The following is a 16,997-nucleotide window of genomic DNA, read 5'->3' on the forward strand; positions in this document are numbered from 1 at the left end:
CCTCCCCCCCTCCCTACCCACCTGGCCAACTCCTCTCCCATAAAAGCTAGCGACCAAAACACCGAAATCCAACAACTCCAATCCAACCGGAGACGAAACAAGGCACAGGATGAGGCGCGGGAGGAGGTGCGACCGACATATGGTTTGGTGCGTGGTTGGAATCTATCGCTCAAGTTCGTCAGACGTACAGGTAAAATAGACAGCTACTACTCACTCTGGCTCCGGTTCTTGGACTTGAGCTTGCTGCCGCTCTTGCCCATGGTCGCGTTGAGCTGATGAGAGTCCTCTTGAACTTTAGCGCGCCATTGGAGGCGACTGTGATGGGGGTTAGGGGTTAAGGGTTAGGGGCGCACACGACCCTTGTTTCCTCGTCGTGCACGACACTTTGGGGACAGCGGTCACACTGCGGGTTTTCTGAGTGCTTCTGAGCCGGGCTCGAACAGCGGACACTGACAGGTGCGACAGTAGGCACAAGCTCGCACAATTTCCACGGAATTCCCGCCAAATTAGGCTGCACTTTTGATCACACTGACACTTTTCACACGGCGGCACGCGCGCGCACGCAAACTTCGCGGTTTATACACGGAACGACACGCGTCGCGAACCGAAACCGCGACGTGACGGGCGCGACCGCGGCGGCAAAGGCTCCGTCACCGTGCGACGGAGCGAACGCGTTGCAGGGGCCACGGGCAGGCAGCGACTGGCGGGGCGCGGCGGGCGCCGGCCGCCGGTCCTGCGCGCGCCCAGAGAGGGGCGTAGTGGGGGTGGCGTGGCGTGGCGGCGGAGGGGGTGGTGCTGCGCCGCAAGTGGGGTGAACGGGCCGAAGTAGGGTTGGAAATATCCAAAATTTTCCGGAAAATAACGGAAAACTTTAATAGTCTGGGAAAATTTTCCCATTTTTCCCGGAAATTTTCCGTTTTATAGGAAACTTTCCAGGGCTTCTTTCAACCCTAAGCCGATGGATGCGCTCGCGGAGACAAGTAGGTAAAGGACCTACGAGAGGGTTGTTTAATCGTTCCTTTTGTGATTTTTAGACACCCCAGTGACTGTCTCTACCCAAAGGTAACAGTTCCTCATAGCTTTCGACAATTTGAAAATTTTCGGACAGCGTGGCAAGTACAGCAATAAATATCAGAAGACAAATTATTGTTATTCACAGCATCACATATTTATTCATAAATTTCTTAAATAGATGGTACTATAAAATTTTATGAAAAATTGAAGCTCAACAAAAGTTCAGGAATTTAACTGTGATAAGGTTAAAAGTATTACAGTACTATATTTACACTGATTGATACACAATGAATAAGGCTTACGGACAACAATAAGGCTTAGAAAATTATTCGCACAGCTAATAACATTTTCAAAAACAAAAGGGGGAGAGGTGTATTAGATTGAGGGCTCAGATCAGAGAATTTAGTCATAAATTAAGCTAAAGAACTTGAAATCCAGCAACAAAGTCTTGAGTGAGCAGTCAGCTGTCAGCACATGACATCAGCACCACCATTGGTGCTACTGCTGTTCCCCGGAGTGACTGATATCTCCCCTGCCTGCCCGCTGTCCCGTTGTGGACTCTGCAAAACAAGCACGTAAAGGTTACATCAACAAATAACCAAATATCAAATCAAAATCTAGCATGTGTTGTGCATAATTTATACATAGACCATTGACATGCCTTGGAGGGACAGGAAGTTATTTTTAATGTACGAGTGTTTTTAAGAACATGGTGTTCACTGCATTGTTTGCATTTATTTAATTCTAAAAGGCATAATGGTGCAACAAGCATATATAGGTGGATAGATTTTGGAAAGGGGAGTATTTAAAGCCAAGCTTGAAGTAAAAGCTACTACAGGAAAATGCCAATTTTACCACTTTGAGCGGCATCTCCAGACTGGCCAGTCTCACGGCCTGTGGTGCTCTGAAACACACCACACCACCAATATTTTAAATTTCTTTCTTTAGGAAGGAAAGAGGTGATACACACATATCATATCTCCTCAAAAGGATGAAAACAAAGAGGAGAATAAGTGTAATCAAAACATAGCAAGAGATTAAGCTTAACAAAACAGTGTTGGAGAAGTTATCCAATAAACTTTGCAGCCTACATCTTACATTCTTCATAGAAACACCAAATTCATAGTATGGACAAGATGAGATTTCTCAAATAGATATTAAATGCTCATTACCTTCACATGGATGTGATTTTTTAACATAGCAGAGCGAAGAATAAGCATTCTGGTGCGCCGTTGATATTCTTGACCCATCATAATGGATCGCTCAAAGGTAGAGCTTCGCTGATCAGCATCCTTAGCATATAAAATCTGGAAGAAAAGTAGAAACAAAAAATTGGAATAACACATGACAGACTAATTTGTGCCAAGATACAAAGCTTGAAATATACTTTGTAATTAACAATAATTTTCCCTCCAAAATGCCATAGATTCTTTAAAGCAATTGCACTTTACCTTGTTGTGTGAATCAATTCTTGCCTGAATTTGTCCGTCCAAGATAAGTTGCATCAATTCATCTTCCAAAGCATGAACAGATGTGTTCAGTGCACTAGCCATCTTCCGCATGTCAGCTGACAAGTATGGGCTGCAAACAAAAATAGGTAAAAAAAATACCACACACAGAGTATAAAAATTCAACAAATATGAGTGCACTTCAAATTCTTTTTACCTGAAATATTGGATAAGAGCTCTATTACGAATTTGAGAATAAAGTGTGTTAACATGTGGTGCTAAATACATGTCAAGCAGAAGATTCTCCTAAAATAGGAATGTAAAAAAAGAATTAATGTTATGATCATGGGTAAAACGTTTGTCACAATCCTTAATATTTCAATTACAACCTTAATTTCATCTAAAAGTTTCAAACAAGATGCATATTTGGATTCATAAAATTTGAAGATAATATCACGAAGTTGAGGCTCCAGCTCCAGAAACAGTTTGAATGAGCTGGGAAAAACAAAGAAGATAGATAAAAAAATTGTAAAGAAATGCCAATTGTGCACATAGTTTGCATTTTAATCCCACCTGCTGAAAATTACATTCTTTTGCAATTCATTTCGATCATATGTAGCAAGCGCGCACAACCCACCATACATTGCTACATTGTTTGGAGAAAGAAGTTCGGGGAAATCACAATGATCTAAATTTGCTTGCAGGAAATGTTTGGCAGCTGGTTTGTACATCTTTGTGGCAAGGTGTGCCAAACCAGCAGCACACTTCAGCCGAGTCATGATGGTTTGATTACTATCTTTGCCATGCACCTGAAAACAAGAGTTGAAAATAATAACTGTATAGCTGGAAAATTAAAGAAAAATAAATAAAGAATTAACGGATCTTACCTCTGAAAAATCAGGGGTAGCTTCTGCTTTGTTGATGAAACTAAGAACATGGGACCAGTTTTTCAAGTAGACACTGACCTGAAATTTAAATTGAAAGATCAATTTGGATTCCCACTTTCCAAAACTAACTGATTGCCAAAATACATAACCTTATCTCACCTTAATAACATTCAAACACATATTGACCACATGCTTGCCAGATGTGCAATAGTCCCTGGCCCTAGAGTAGCATTTCAAGGCATTGGACAAATCTCCACAATCCAAATAATGATCTCCTAAGTCATCATGACCTCTTCTTATGCTTTCTTTGATAGAATTGCTTTTGTAATTCTTTAAATCAGTATCCAGCTTTTCCAATTTTAAAGCAGCTTTCTTTGACTTAGATTCTACCCAATGAATATCAAAAGCGGGTATATCCTGCGATGTTGACTGAGCACCTCCACCAGCAACATCTGGTAGATTGGCAGCAGAACTTGGTCTGAAAATGATTAAATATGTATAAATTAGAATTAACCAAACCTTAATAATTTTAGAGGGTCTCTATTACTTGACCAATACATACCCAACTGTTTCCTGGAGCTTTTTATGAAGTTGCTGATAAAGTGTTACATTATATGTCCCCATGACATATTGTATAGCCATCTTTAGCGCCTCTACTCTCATTGAAGGGCAATGGGTAGCGATGAACATTAACCGGTGAAGTCTTGCTAAGCTTTTGTAACTATTGGCGTATGTCTCCAAATCCTTAAAATAATTTGTAACAAAAACAAGATGAATCAGGAAAGCTTGCCAACACAATTTCAGACTGGCATAAACTGGGAGATTTTACTGACCAAAGTTGGATTTCTGACGATGTAGAATTCTTCTTCGTTTGAATTGTCATTATCTTCTGGAGGTGCATCTACTTGCATAGGCTCGACACCACCCTAGCGAGAAGAAAAATCAAATTGCAATTATTGGCTAATTTAATCTGAAGAACGCACAAACAATGTAGAAATGGCAGTCTAAAGTAGACAATAACAAACACATCTTAACATCATTGCCGGGAGTCGGGGAGGTTAGGAATTTCCCCTTTGATCTGAGAGAAAAGTGATGGTCACACAACCCCACCAAAACTCAGTAAAATATAAAGTGAAACAAGTTCTTGATATTTTTCGATGTATTTGAGACAGCATCGTTTAAACATCATGATCTGAACACAAGCCTTCACCTACCTGATAAGCCATTGGTAACAGTTGCGGCAGCGTCATCTTTCAGTGTCCTATAAACATATGATGACTCTGAGCCCAACTAGCTGATGCAGCTCAATTTCCAACTTGAACTAGCGGCAATGCAAAAAATGTTTCATTGCCAGTGTTCAACAAATTAACCTCTTCCCAGCAGCACCGGAATCAATCATGTCAGTCAGCGACGGCGAAAACAACTACGTCCGGATTCAGCTGCCAAACAAAACACTGTAGCGGGTTTCAGACGCAGCCGAGAGTAAACCGCGGCTTTTTTAAGTGTTTCAAATTTATACCTTCTAAATCTTGGCAAGTAAAGAGATTTTTCTTTGGTTTATTTTTTACTGGCACTTTAGGCAGGCATGTCTTTCTATTTTAAACAAATTACTGCGTTCATCTCAACAAGCATCTTTTTCTTTGTTTGCTCATAGTGTAAAAGGGAGTGATGGTAGATGATAGTGCACATAAATTTCCTCATTGAAATTCTTTTTATTAACAGCTGACATCATACAGATGATCATTTTCTCTTCGTTTTCCACTACACAGATGGTGAAAAAGCATTTCAGATGGTATGGCTTCTTATTTTTTCAAACATGATTATTGGATCAATATAATCCAACGACACTTTAATACTAAAGTTAAAACAAAAAATGTATTGGCACTAAAATAACATATTTTAGATACATACAACATAACTAATAAATTCAATTCAAATATTTTGAGGTAATAAAAATTAATTAATACAATAACTAAAACACAACTTGTAGAAATAGAAATTAAACAGAAAAACAAGTTTTAGACTACATATTTGTCTAACTACTTAATTGAACGGACTGCTTTTTTTTTAGCCTTTCCATAAGTGGCAAGTCATCTTCTGAGCTGCTTGATGCTTTCTCAGTTTTCATGACCAAACATCGCTTTGCTTGAGGTACAACTTTTTTAGTTTTCTTAGGGACAACGTCTTTCTTGGAATTGAGCCTCTTCTTTCGTTTGACTAAAGAGTATGACACTACAGCACTTCTCTTCCGTAGCCGTTGTTTAATATCAGAAATTGTATTAGCAGGGGCTTCTACTAGGTCAGCTAGTTCATTTTCTGATGACTCTACCTCGTATCTCAATGCAGCAAGAAAATTATCCACCTGTCGAACCCATTCTGTGGAACGATTATAGTCATAATTACCTGTATGTGACGGGCTGGGTGGAGGGGTGGGAGTTGCTTTCAGCTCCTCCGTACTAACTACCATCTCATTAAAAAAGTCACTCGCTCTTTTCCTAAAGGGAAAGAGGTCAAAGTTAACTGGCGACTTTACCAATGTAGGACATGAATTTTGCCCTGATGAAATGTCGGGGGGGTCATTTAGGTTTGCTCCTTCCACCATCTCATAGTCTTCGAGTATCTCCTTCAGCTCACTTGCAAGCGTGAGAAGCAAGCCAGGGTCCTCATGGGCTTCTCCAGCCTCGTTTGGTGACACACAGTGTTCCGGCGTCCCTTCTGCGACGCATGCCGGGCTGTTCTGAGGCGTATGCGGGGGTGTTCGGTGAGTGGGCCCGGAGGACGCGGACTGCCCAGACGTCTCCGTCGTGGACGGGGGTGTACCAGAGGGGGTGCGCGGCGAGGGCGCGGTGGCCGGCGAGGGCGCGGTGGCGGGCGAGGGCGCGGTGGCCGGCGAGGGCGCGGTGGCCGGCGAGGGCGCGGTGGCGGGCGCGGGTGGAGGTGCAGTTGAGGGCGCGGGGGCGGCCGCCAGGTCGGGCGATGGAGGAGGGGTCGGCGGCTGGTCTTCTTGCGAGGACTCGCCGTCGGGGACGACTACTGGTGGCAGCTTCACTGGGGATCGTTTCTTATCCAAAGTGCTGCGCAAGTCGTCCAAGGCTTTCTTCCGGCTGAGCGTCGCCCGGAGATCAGGGCCTTCGCAAGGTGTGCGAAGCGAAATCCGCAGGTCGACGTCAGCAGCGTGTTTCCGCGAAAGAGATTCGCGGAGGTCAAGGTCACCCGGCTTGCGGGCGAGGGTCTGCTTCAGGCTAAGCGCTTCGCGTAGGTCATGCTGGTGGGCCTCGCCCGCGGCTTTAAGCGAGAGTGCCTCCCGAAGGTCATGGACTTCCCCGGGCTTGTTCCGCGACAACGCTTCCCGCAGGTCGGGCTCTTGCTTGGTGCCCAGCGTCAGCGCTTCGCGGCGCTCGTGGACTTCGACGGGCTTGTTCCGCGACAGAGCTTCCCGCAGGTCGGGCTCTTGCTTGACGCCGAGTGAGAGCGCTTCGCCACGTAGGTTGTGGACTTCGCCAGGCTTGTTCCGCGACAGGGATTCCCGCAGGTCGGGCTCTTGCTTGGCGCCCAGGAAGAGCGCTTCGCGGCGGTCGTGTACTTCGCTGGGCTTGTTCCGCGGCAGGGCTTCGCGCCGTTCGTGGACTTCTAGCTTGTTCCGCGGCAGAGCGTCGCGGCGGTCGTGGACTTCCCCGGGCTTGTTCCGTGACAGGGCTTCGCGAAGGTCGGGCTCGTGTTTGACGCCCAGCGGGAGCGCTTCGCGACGGTCGTGGACTTCGCCGGGCCTGTTCCGCGACAGCGCTACCCGGAGGTCGGGCTCGCGCTCGTGGCCCTCGGCTTGCTGCATGCCGGTCGGCTTCAGCACGAGGCTGTGCCTCTCGTAGGAGGTGCCCGACCCTCCCCGCACCAGGACGCAGCCCAGCGGTGACTTGAGGCCGGTTGCTTGGCGCTGGACGGGCTCCTCGTCATAGTCCTGGAACGAGCCCTGCCCGCGCACGCACTCGACGTCCTCGGTGAAGTCCTCGAGGTGCGGTCGTGGGGATGGCCGACGGCGAGGCCCAGCCTGGAAGTTGGCCACGTGACAGGGCACCTCGTCGAAGGCGGGCTCGTGTCCCGGGCGGGAGACGCGGGGGTTCCCGGGTATGTTGTAGTGGTCGGGGACCCAGGGCGGCTGGGCCAGGGCGCCGGGCGGCGGGAGCTGCCCCTTGGCCTTCTGCTGAGCCTTCGGGCGCTTCGCCTTTCGTTGCTTGGGGAGGGGCGGCGCGTGGCGTGGTCCCGGGTCGGCCTGCAGGTGCTCGGCGGGGCGCCCGTGTCTCTCGGCGAGTTCCTCGGGGTAGAGCCACGCCTCCCGGGTCGGCGGCCCGCGGCTGGCGTCACGGGGGTGTCGGGGAGCTTCATAGTAGGGGGCTAGGGGGTAGGGCAGGGGGTCACGACGGAGGCGAGCCTCAGCATGGTCCCGCAGATGGTTCTGCGGAAACTGAGAGTACGGGCGTCTGTCGAGGTGGTACTCTGGGGTCGGCTCGGGGTAGTACCTCGACGGCCCCGGTCGAGGGTAGTCTGTCTGGTACCCGCGGTAGGCGGGCTCCGGGGGGTGGAGGGGGTAGCCGGGGTCCTGCCGGTAGTGGTGAGCCGGTGGGTAGTGCTGCTGGGGCGGGGACCACGGGACGCCGTGTCCCGAATACCCTGGCGAGGTGAGCAGGGGCGGCTGCACAGGCGCGGCCATGAGCGCCCGGGGCGGCGGCGGCGGCAGCGCAGGGTACCCGGGCGGGGGGTAGGAGTACCCCGACGGGTCCGGGCCCCGGGGGCGGTACCGCTCCCGCGAGTAGTGGGTCGTCCTGGGCTCCCAAAGGTCCATCTCGTCCCGCTGCGCCCCGGGTCCAGGGGGAGCACCGCCCAGCTGCAGGCCGCCGACGGGGGGTGGCGGGGGCCACGCGAAGCAGGCGTCCGTCTCCGGGGCAGGGGCGGGGGCGGGCGCCGACGTGGGCGCCAATGTAGGAGCGGGCGCCGATGTAGAGATAGATGCCAAGGTAGAGGTAGACGCCAAGGTAGAGGTAGACGCCAAGGTAGAGGTAGACGCCAATATAGAGGTAGACGCCAAGGTAGAAGTAGACGCCAAGGTAGAAGTAGACGCCAAGGTAGAGGTAGACGCCAAGGTAGAGGTAGACGCCAAGGTAGAGGTAGACGCCAATATAGAGGTAGACGCCAAGGTAGAAGTAGACGCCAAGGTAGAAGTAGACGCCAAGGTAGAGGTGGACGCCAAGGTAGAGGTGGACGAAGAGGTTTGGGCGGACGACGAGGTTGGGAGGTGCACCGCGACCAGGGGTGGGTTGGGGCGCAGACGGTCATTTACATCGCAGGCGCCGACGTCTTCCCCGAGGCGCTCTCGACTCTTGTCGCGGCCGGCCGCGTCCTGGTGGAGATGGATGTCGCGGTGGTGGCTCCTGCTCCGACTCCTGTTCGGGGACCTCGAGCGCTGGCGCCGACGGCTGCCCCTCCGCTCGGCGTCGCGCCGGCTGGCTCGCGACGGCGAAGGCGTCCTCGGTGGCGACGACGTCGGCGGCGGCGTCTTCGGCGGCGTGCCCGGCGGCGTCCGCGGGCCCACGGGGACTCGGCGCCGCGGCGGCGACGGCGACCTGGGCGGCGCTGGCGAGCGCGACGGCGTCCTCGGCCCGGATGGTGAGCGGCGCCGCGGAGGCAGCACGGGAGAGTGGCGGCGCTGCTTAGGCGCGCCCCGGGCGCCGCGGGCGCCGCGAGCAGGGGGGCGCGCGCGCACCGGCCGCTTGGGGGCCCTCGAGGCCCTGGTCGTCGCACCTCGCTTCTTCCCCATGATGATCAAGCATAACCTGCAGACAGGAATGGCATGGCGTCAGCAGGATGCAGTGTCGGGTGCGCTTCATGCTCCCCCTCCTCCCCCTCCCATCTGCCTCTTATCAAAACACAAACCTCTCTCTTCCCCCCTGACACAACCTGCCCAACCCTCCCGGTTTTCGCGATGTCCTGTTTATTAGCATTTCTCCCCCGCGAACGAGTTCTCTCGAAGCTGCCTATCAGCTGCTCAGCCCCCTATTCCCCAGCCGCGCTCAACAGGTCCGAGGGGCACACACTACAAACCCCATTAAAAAAGCACACACTCGTGTTTCACCCACCTGCTTACTCAGCGACAGCTCCCCGGCTGGCACGCGAGGACAGGAAACTCCGAAACGTGCGTTAAACAATCCGATCTGAAAAGAAAATACACTGCTAAGCTAGAGGCTCGCAAAGACAACAAAACCCTGCAAACGACAAGTCCAACAAAGGACGAACAAAGCTTCTGCGTACCGAAACGAAGCCTCAGCAACTTAAATGCTACGTACTCAAAAATTCAAGACATGACCAAGAACACGATGCAATCAAGTCGAAATGAACGAGACACGGTTGCGTACAAGCAAGAGTGGGGAGGTTATGAGGCAGTCATAGAGCCCCCATGTAGATCAAAAATACATCAGAACGGATTTGAATCAAAAGGAATAATCAAATGATGTCTCTTTCATCGAGAATTGCCCTCTTACCTCATCCGGTATCACCTCGTGTCACAAAAAATAAACAAAGTTTTACACAACACGCTTTGCACTAGGGCGGAACAGCACACTTCGCACCGAAACAACTCAACAACAAAGTGGGGGTGGGCGGAGGGGGTGGGTCGAGATCGACTCGAGAATGTTCAACTTACCGCGGTTTTCCTCTCCGTCACCTCAGCCACCCTGTCCTCCTGGTTGTAATCGGCCGCCAATCCCACAGAGATGTTAAATAATTGAATTTGAGAGGAGAGTAAATTGAAATAATGTTTTTCTCCAGTTTAAATATAATTCTAAAGGTGATAAGCATGTCGTCGGTGTTGTTCGAAGTCTTTTGAAACGATGTAGGTTGGTAGCTTTGAGCCCGTCTTGCGACTGCAGCGCTCGCATCGCAGTAAACAGCTGCGGACAACGACGGCAACTTGCCATTAAGTCGCCAAGTGGGAAGATTGTTTGCCGGTCGTTTGGCCGTCGTTTCTAGTTTTCGAATTTAATCGTTAAACATCCGCCGTCAAAATGGTAAGCTCTTCTGTTTGTTGTGTTATGTTTAAAGCTCCGTACCTTGGCCGTCAACAGTTACAGTAATTTTTGCCGAGAAATCGTTTCTTAAACCACCTTTTTGTCGATTCCCAAAGTTACCCAAGCCCGGGCATTTTAGGTTAACCGGTTTCTGTTCGTTAGATGTTCTGATTATTTTCTTTGCCATTTACTATGGTACGTTTCCCAACTTTTCTTCCTATTTTTCTTGTCAGAACTCTTTAGTTTTCAGTAAACTGTTATTCTTGCATCTGAAGTACCTTAACCTTCTTAGACAGGCCCTTCTATCTGTTAATCCAAATTATTATCAAGTGTTCACCAGTTTTCCATTAGTTAACTTTAACTTTGGACTACGTGTATTCTTTTTATGTTGTGCTTATAATTTTTTGGATGCTCTTTGTTTTTAGACGATCAGTAAAAATAATAAGATGCTCCAGCATATCAACTACAGGGTACGGATTATCCTGCAGGATTCACGGACTCTCATTGGTACTTTTAAAGGTATGTATCTGCTTATCCTTCACGTGACCTTCTTTGGTCGGTATACCATAGTCAATGTTTTGTTTTCTGTTGTTCATACAGCCTTTGACAAGCACATGAACCTCATATTAGGAGACTGCGAAGAGTTCAGAAAAATTAAGCCTAAGAAGAAGCAGCCAGAAAGAGAAGAAAAGCGAGTCTTAGGGTTTGTTCTTCTCAGAGGTGAAAATATTGTGTGCATGACAGTTGAAGGCCCCCCACCACCAGAAGAGGGACTTCCTCGTGTACCTGTGCCTGGTGCAGCTCCTGGACCTGGAATGGGTCGTGCTGCAGGCAGAGGTGTCCCCCCAGGTGCTGGTGGCATTCCTGCTGGTGAGAAACAATTATCTGAATTCCATTAAAACTTTACATGATGTGTTTGAAATAGTTAATTTTCCTGTGGATGTGATTATGCATGACAAACTGTCCTTACCTTGTTTTACAGGATTACAAGGTCCAGTCCGTGGAGTTGGAGGACCCTCTGCCCAAGTCATGGCTCCAGGAGGTCGCGGTCAAGTGTCAGCCCCACCGCAGATGAGGCCCCAACAGCCAGGACCTCCGAGAATGCCTGTGGGCGGGCCGCCACCTGGCATGATGGGACCACCCCCTGGCATGATGGGTAAGTTTGTCACTTGTTTTCAGAACTGGTTAAACCATCTGATAATGTCTTCAATTATTTTTACATGTCACATGATTCCAAGTAACCAGATTAGTAATGAACACAATTTCATCTACAGGCATGCACCCCGGCATGATGGGTCGAGGTGGCCCTCCCATGGGCGCACCACCAATGAGAGGCATGCCTCCAGGTATGATGAGAGGAGGTGAGTTTGCTTGAGATTGCTTTTGTATCTGTAAATGGCCTGCATTTTCTGTGGATTGCTTTATTGCATCAATTTTGGTTGTGCCTTTTGAAGCCTGATGTAAGCTCAGTAACTTCATCCTGATTTGTTGTCATAGTTGGGTAGTCATTGAATTGTGGTAGAACATTCCAAGATCACAATTTTTTGTAGACATGCGTTTCCTATATACTTTGTAGTGGTGAATCTAGCAAAGCTTATCTTGTCCCTTTGTTAGTTTGAAATGTTATTTCCTTCAAAGGGTAGCATTTGTAGCAGTAAGTTGTTTTTTAGGAGAGCTAAGCTTCTATTTTCAAAACATCACTCTTTGCTCACTTCCGCTGTCCATCATTTTGCCCCATGCTTGGAAATTATTCCACTCATGGTTTCCTAAGGATGGTAGACTGATTCCTGCTTTTACTTGTTTCCTAGAGTCATCTAGGGTTTTTAAAAGCAAGAAACATTGACAAGTATCATACTTCTGGTCCTCTCTAAAATCTCAAAATTTGGAATCCATTGCTTTGCTTTGTGTTTTAATGTCATTCCTTACATGGTCTCAGTGAATAGTGAATTGAATTCCCAATTTCATATGGTTACTCCATAAATCTTTTTCTGAAGAGTGATAGTGTAGACATCATTACATTTAATCATGTGCTGAAGTCCATCATTTTGCCCCGTGTTAAAAAGTTATTTTACTCATGGTTTCCTAAGGATGGGAGATAAAATTCTGATTGCACTTTGATTAACCTGTAGAGTCATCTTGGGTTTGTGCCAAACAGAACACATTTAAAGTACAGAGACACTTCTGTAAGTCATCTGTAAAATCGTGAGATCACTAATCCATTACTTTGCCCCGTGTTTGAAAATCATTTCACTCATGGTTTCCTATGAATGGTATATTGAACCCCTATTTTTACAGTAAGTCTCTTTGCCTTTTCTATTGAGACAGTTAATTAGGGATACATTACATTCTAAAGGTGACTAGAGATCCATCATTTTGCCCCATGTTTGGAAATTTTTCCACTTATGGTTTCCTAAGGATGGTAGATTGATTCTTGCTTCTACATTTTTCCTTAAGTTATCTATCTAGGGTTTGTAAGAGTGAGAAACATTCATGTGTGTCACTTCATGTTTTTAAAATTACAAAAACTTTTTATCCATTACTTTGCCCCATGTTTGAAAATCATTTCACTCATGGTTTCCTATGAATGGTATATTGAACCCCTATTTTTACAGTAAGTCTCTTTGCCTTCTGTATTGGGACAGTTATTTAGGGATACATTACTTGCTTAAGGTAACTAGAGATCCATCATTTTGCCCCATGTTTGGAAATTTTTCCACTTATGGTTTCCTAAGGATGGTAGATCGATTCTTGCTTTTACATTTTTCCTGAAGCCATCTAGCTAGGGTTTGCCAAAGCATGAAACATTCTATTGTTTTACTTATCTAGTTGTCTCTAAAATTACAAATCTTATAGTCCATTACTTTGCCCCATGTTTGAAAATTATTTCACCCATGGTTTCCTATGAATGGTATATTGAATCCCCTAGTTTTACTTAAAGTCTCTTTGCTTTTTGTACTGAGACAATTAATTAGGGATACATGGTTTCCTAAGAATGGTTTAGTGAACCCTTCTTTCATTTAGCCTTCAGACATTTATTTGGAGTCTTCAGAGAAACTAATTTTTTTTATTGGACCATGACAATTATATCACCTCATGTTTAAAAATTAGTTTACTCTTATCTATGTTTTTCTGCAATTACTGTACATGAAAGTTTAGCTTAACCAGAATCATGTCAGAATTAATGCTTAAGGCAATTCAATTCATGAAATCAGGCTTTTTTTTTCTTTTTCTTTTTATTAATGTGATTTTATTCTTATTCATGAATTGATTGATTGTTTCAGGACCTCCAAGGCCACCTTATTGAACTCAAGAGTCTTCTTGATGATCTGCAGCCAAAAGCAGATCAGAAGCAAAGTTACAGGACTTTGGATTTTTAATCCAATCTACACATTTAGTGGTATGCATTGAGTGTACAAACAAGTATGATAACGATATCCATGCAACCCATTACTTCATGTTGCAAATGTGATAATTGTATTACTTTCGAAACATGCAGAAATGTGTTTCTATTGTGAATGATAATTTTGTGTTTTGAGTGTGAATGTCTGTGAGTGAAAGTGCGTGCTGTTCAGTCAAAGAAAAATCGGTCTCATTGATAGTGTTTTTAACATTACAACAATTCAAAGTATAGGAATAAAGTAATTTCTTAATTCTAATTGCTTCTTTTGTATTTTACTCTTATCTGAAATCATCTTCTATCTGTTTTTATCAAACATAACACAATTGCTAATATCACAGATGAAATTTATTTGATCTTGAGGATTGTTCAGTCTTATTTCAGACATTTTTGTTTACCAACTTACTGTATTCGTTATCAAGGTGTAGTCCAACTGTGCGGCCAATGCTGCTAAGCCATGTTACAACAGGATTCAAACTGCAACAACAAGTTCAAGTACATCTACCATTTGCTACTTTTGGGAAAAAATGTAGGTCTCTGGTGACTTACCTTGAACCCAGGTGATGGCTCAAAAACTCAGCTGTTTTGCATGGATGTAGTTGGTAAAACGGTCGTCTTAGAATTGGATGCTCCTGAAATTGACACATTCCCAGCTTAGTTTCAAAGTATACACCTAATTAACTAATCCTCTGCAAGTCGACTGTTTGCCTCACTTGTTGTGAGAGAGCCTCCCAGCGCATATGTTGGAGAGCTTCAGTTTCTGTTCCATGCCTCTTCCATATAACTTCCAAAGGTAGTAGTCTGCCATCTTTTAAAATTGCAAATATTCATGGAAAGTTGAACATGCAGTAATAACTGGATACATATAATAATGTGAAACATGGTAACTTGTACCCACCTCTATAGAATGCATTGAAATATAGGACAGGAGTTGCATAGCTGATGCTGTACAATACGTGGTATTCCCAAGTGCATTCTAAATCAGCTGACTCCGCAACTGCCACTGAGTGTGACTCCTGAAATAAATGCTGTATTAATATTGCTAACTTGCTATACAATACCATACAATATTGTATCATAGAAGAAATGGCACACTTCAAATTCCACTACTGATAGGTCATCGCAATTTTCATTTGTCTCTTGTTTGCAATCATAAGTGTCGGCAGGCATTTGGAGCTGAATTTTCTTCACGATGTATGCACTCCCCGATCGTTCCTAGAAGCAAGCAGATGAGCGCACATTTCAAAACAAGAACAGCGCCCGCCTCTAAAGATGTTCACATTGAGATGGCGGTGCGTTCTCCCTCACAATCTTGTGTTCCATACCTTGTCGCCCTGCCAGACCCAACCATCACAAATTTCCTCTGAAACTGTCATGAAATCGGCTGTGTATGACACGAATTCTTCCCACGAAATGGTCCATCCCATCTTGACGTTAAACGAAAGATATTGAAGATCTGACAGTTGCGTTGACTGACCGGTTCTGGTGTTCCGCCCGACGAAGTATCGACATTTGTGATGCTGATTATTAATATTGCTTTGCCCTTGGTCCACCGTGCCTCGCTAAAAATAGTGTCCGACGGGCTCGGGCTGTCAGCGCTGCTAGGTCCTGACGAAACTCAAACTTCCAAATTTGAGAAAGGATGGTTCGGTCCTTGTGATCGTGCAGGTTACAGTTCTGCTCCTGCTATCTGGTAGTGACAAAATGGCCACCGTGACGGAACCTTAGACTTATTGACGCACATCTGAAAGCACAATATCCATGAAAACAAGTTGTAGCTCGCCTCCTACCGTAACTGCGTTGTTTACATCATGTAATGGTCCAAACTTTTACCAATGTCATTCAAGTGGTGTACTACTATTTGAATTTAAATTTATCGATTTTTAGTAGTACAATTGAGGTTAGAGCACTTGAAATCTGGTTAGATTTTATTTCCTTTTTAAATGAATGCTGGAGACCTTGAGATTTGAGTTTTGACGAACGTGTAGGAGTATGAGAGAATGAAAGGATTTGGTCACCGATGAAGACAGTCATAGTCGCATTCCCGAGTGTCACTTTCATGTCTAGTTTTCACCCGGTCGAAATTCCGCCCAATTCAAACCTCCCGCCCTGCGCTCGTGCCGGCGGCTGATACACGCGATGCGCTGACTCCCCAGCAGGAGTCGTCCATACCCCACGGCTGAAGCGCTAAGCTCCCCGCGAAAAGCGCGAAAAAGCTTCCATGCCGGGCTTTCCCCGGAGTTATTCGAAAACAACGGGCTCGCTAGCCCCAAACTGCTATTACGCCCCGCCTGAAAAGAGTTCCAGGAGCGTTTTTTTCCCTGGAGACCTGCAAAACACCCCCAGTCAGCAGCACTGCGGTCCCGGAGCGGCGATACCCCGCGCCTGCAGAGACCCCATGACGGGGAGTGGGTCGCGCGGCGGGAACAGCCAAGCCGAGAGCGGCCAGCCAATCCTGGGCGGCAATTTTCTTCCTCCTCCCCTTCTTCTCCCCCATTCCCTTGCGCAAACTTGGGCCGAGCCGAGCCCGAGCGGAGAGGTGCTCGTTCGCTGCCCGCTCGCCAGGCAGCTCGGCTCCTCGGCGCTCTCAGCTCGCGCTCGCCTCGCCGTGCCAGATGAGCCGCAGCCGTACGGGAGATTGGTGTTTGACAAGTAGCCTAATGTTGCCATGCTCGACGTCGCGAACGGTATCGGTCCTGGTTGTCTGACAAGTGTGTGATAGACGCTAATGAATATGTACGCGAAGGGGAAGGGCTCTACAGTGCCCTCGGATGCCCAAGCACGCGAAAAGTAAGTATTTTATTCCCCCCGGATCGCGTCGGCCGTCCCCCGCGCCAGGACCAATGGCGAGTGTTTTGTTTGGGTTCTGCAGTGATCACGCAGAGCGCCCGAAAGAGTTTGCGAGGTTTCTGCTGCGTCGTGGGGTTGGTAAAGGAGTCGAGTGTGAGACGAGAAAAACGAATGTTGGCGCCCAGAGATCGCGCCGTGATTTTTTTGGGTGGAAATGCTCGGCGCCGATGGTGAGGCAGCCGGCTTGCGCCCGAGTGACGCCTGAAGACGTATGTGGACTCCTAACCTCAAAGTGCTGTGCTGTGCGTCAAAGTCTGGATTTTCGTCTCCAACAACGTTTCCCCAAATGCGCTCAAAATTCTTCGGACGGATTACCCACGCTGACGTTTAAGATGTTCCGTCAGTT

The 16,997-nt window shown here is 47.2% G+C and overlaps 6 protein-coding genes across 11 annotated transcripts in view; 2 read left to right on the top strand and 4 right to left on the bottom strand.

Moving 5' to 3' along the window:
* The window catches only part of LOC113214172 (SH2 domain-containing protein 3C), a 113,796-nt gene extending 113,103 nt beyond the window's left edge, over nucleotides 1-693 (bottom strand). For both annotated transcript variants that reach the window (XM_052269401.1, XM_052269379.1), the window contains exon 1: nucleotides 215-693. Coding sequence is in view for 1 of the 2 variants with exons in the window: in XM_052269379.1 (XP_052125339.1) it covers nucleotides 215-260 (46 nt within the window). In the remaining variant the exon portion in view is untranslated. The remainder of the gene's footprint in view (nucleotides 1-214) is intronic.
* A 450-nt stretch (nucleotides 694-1,143) lies between these two features.
* LOC113214283 (COP9 signalosome complex subunit 1) lies at nucleotides 1,144-4,788 on the bottom strand. 2 transcript variants are annotated; one of them, XM_026433595.2, is made up of 12 exons: nucleotides 4,564-4,788; nucleotides 4,183-4,275; nucleotides 3,912-4,093; nucleotides 3,509-3,827; nucleotides 3,350-3,427; nucleotides 3,036-3,271; nucleotides 2,852-2,957; nucleotides 2,680-2,768; nucleotides 2,466-2,595; nucleotides 2,187-2,321; nucleotides 1,870-1,918; nucleotides 1,144-1,574 (listed from the first exon to the last, which is right to left on the bottom strand). In XM_026433595.2, the coding sequence occupies exons 1-12, from the start codon at nucleotides 4,597-4,599 to the stop codon at nucleotides 1,513-1,515; spliced, it is 1,515 nt and encodes a 504-aa protein (XP_026289380.1). In that variant the 5' UTR covers nucleotides 4,600-4,788; the 3' UTR covers nucleotides 1,144-1,512. The 2 variants fall into 2 exon arrangements, with proteins under 2 accessions (XP_026289380.1, XP_026289381.1); XM_026433596.2 differs by lacking the exon at nucleotides 1,870-1,918.
* Nucleotides 4,789-5,041: 253 nt separating this feature from the next.
* Nucleotides 5,042-10,008, bottom strand: LOC113214280 (serine/arginine repetitive matrix protein 2-like). Its single transcript, XM_052269812.1, has 4 exons — nucleotides 9,880-10,008; nucleotides 9,478-9,552; nucleotides 8,467-9,174; nucleotides 5,042-8,394 (listed from the first exon to the last, which is right to left on the bottom strand). Exons 3-4 carry the CDS (start codon nucleotides 9,156-9,158, stop codon nucleotides 5,385-5,387), a joined length of 3,702 nt encoding a protein of 1,233 aa, XP_052125772.1. The 5' UTR covers nucleotides 9,159-9,174; nucleotides 9,478-9,552; nucleotides 9,880-10,008; the 3' UTR covers nucleotides 5,042-5,384.
* Nucleotides 10,009-10,242: 234 nt separating this feature from the next.
* Nucleotides 10,243-14,060, top strand: LOC113214278 (small nuclear ribonucleoprotein-associated protein B). 3 transcript variants are annotated; one of them, XM_026433587.2, is made up of 6 exons: nucleotides 10,243-10,404; nucleotides 10,830-10,923; nucleotides 11,005-11,274; nucleotides 11,387-11,560; nucleotides 11,679-11,765; nucleotides 13,686-14,060. In XM_026433587.2, the coding sequence occupies exons 1-6, from the start codon at nucleotides 10,402-10,404 to the stop codon at nucleotides 13,706-13,708; spliced, it is 651 nt and encodes a 216-aa protein (XP_026289372.1). In that variant the 5' UTR covers nucleotides 10,243-10,401; the 3' UTR covers nucleotides 13,709-14,060. The 3 variants fall into 3 exon arrangements, with proteins under 3 accessions (XP_026289372.1, XP_026289373.1, XP_052125794.1); XM_026433588.2 differs by having other exon boundaries at nucleotides 11,679-11,750; XM_052269834.1 differs by lacking the exon at nucleotides 10,243-10,404 and adding an exon at nucleotides 10,474-10,599.
* LOC113214279 (ubiquitin-like-conjugating enzyme ATG10) lies at nucleotides 14,055-15,893 on the bottom strand. Of its 2 annotated transcripts, XM_026433590.2 has the most exons (7): nucleotides 15,635-15,893; nucleotides 15,127-15,545; nucleotides 14,897-15,016; nucleotides 14,700-14,817; nucleotides 14,515-14,609; nucleotides 14,351-14,433; nucleotides 14,055-14,278 (listed from the first exon to the last, which is right to left on the bottom strand). In XM_026433590.2, the coding sequence occupies exons 2-7, from the start codon at nucleotides 15,226-15,228 to the stop codon at nucleotides 14,182-14,184; spliced, it is 615 nt and encodes a 204-aa protein (XP_026289375.1). In that variant the 5' UTR covers nucleotides 15,229-15,545; nucleotides 15,635-15,893; the 3' UTR covers nucleotides 14,055-14,181. The 2 variants fall into 2 exon arrangements, with proteins under 2 accessions (XP_026289375.1, XP_026289376.1); XM_026433591.2 differs by lacking the exon at nucleotides 15,635-15,893 and having other exon boundaries at nucleotides 15,127-15,547.
* Nucleotides 15,894-16,325: 432 nt separating this feature from the next.
* LOC113214282 (single-stranded DNA-binding protein 3) overlaps nucleotides 16,326-16,997 on the top strand; it is a gene marked incomplete in the record, with an annotated part of 54,012 nt that continues 53,340 nt past the window's right edge. Inside the window, 1 exon segment of the mRNA XM_052269828.1 lies at nucleotides 16,326-16,591. Coding sequence (XP_052125788.1) covers nucleotides 16,530-16,591 — 62 coding nt within the window.

Source organism: Frankliniella occidentalis, unplaced genomic scaffold (assembly GCF_000697945.3).
Source record: "Frankliniella occidentalis isolate FOCC.00 unplaced genomic scaffold, Focc_3.1 Scaffold5, whole genome shotgun sequence".
NCBI classification, from domain to species: domain Eukaryota; kingdom Metazoa; phylum Arthropoda; class Insecta; order Thysanoptera; family Thripidae; genus Frankliniella; species Frankliniella occidentalis.

Coding starts and splice junctions, on each gene's coding strand:
- LOC113214279 (XM_026433590.2), bottom strand. CDS start 15,228: ATGGGATGGACCATTTCGTGGGAAGAATTCGTGTCATACACAGCCGAT. Junction 14,818..14,896: donor TATCAGTAGTGGAATTTGAA/GTGTGCCATTTC, acceptor CATTTATTTCAG/GAGTCACACTCAGTGGCAGT. Junction 14,279..14,350: donor AGCCATCACCTGGGTTCAAG/GTAAGTCACCAG, acceptor TTGTTGTTGCAG/TTTGAATCCTGTTGTAACAT.
- LOC113214283 (XM_026433595.2), bottom strand. CDS start 4,599: ATGACGCTGCCGCAACTGTTACCAATGGCTTATCAG. Junction 4,276..4,563: donor TGTTACCAATGGCTTATCAG/GTAGGTGAAGGC, acceptor TCTTCTCGCTAG/GGTGGTGTCGAGCCTATGCA. Junction 4,094..4,182: donor TCGTCAGAAATCCAACTTTG/GTCAGTAAAATC, acceptor AATTATTTTAAG/GATTTGGAGACATACGCCAA.
- LOC113214280 (XM_052269812.1), bottom strand. CDS start 9,158: ATGGGGAAGAAGCGAGGTGCGACGACCAGGGCCTCGAGGGCCCCCAAG. Junction 8,395..8,466: donor ACCTTGGCGTCTACCTCTAC/CTTGGCGTCTAC, acceptor GTCTACCTCTAC/CTTGGCGTCTACCTCTACCT.
- LOC113214278 (XM_026433587.2), top strand. Junction 10,924..11,004: donor TCTCATTGGTACTTTTAAAG/GTATGTATCTGC, acceptor TTGTTCATACAG/CCTTTGACAAGCACATGAAC. Junction 11,561..11,678: donor ACCACCCCCTGGCATGATGG/GTAAGTTTGTCA, acceptor TTTCATCTACAG/GCATGCACCCCGGCATGATG.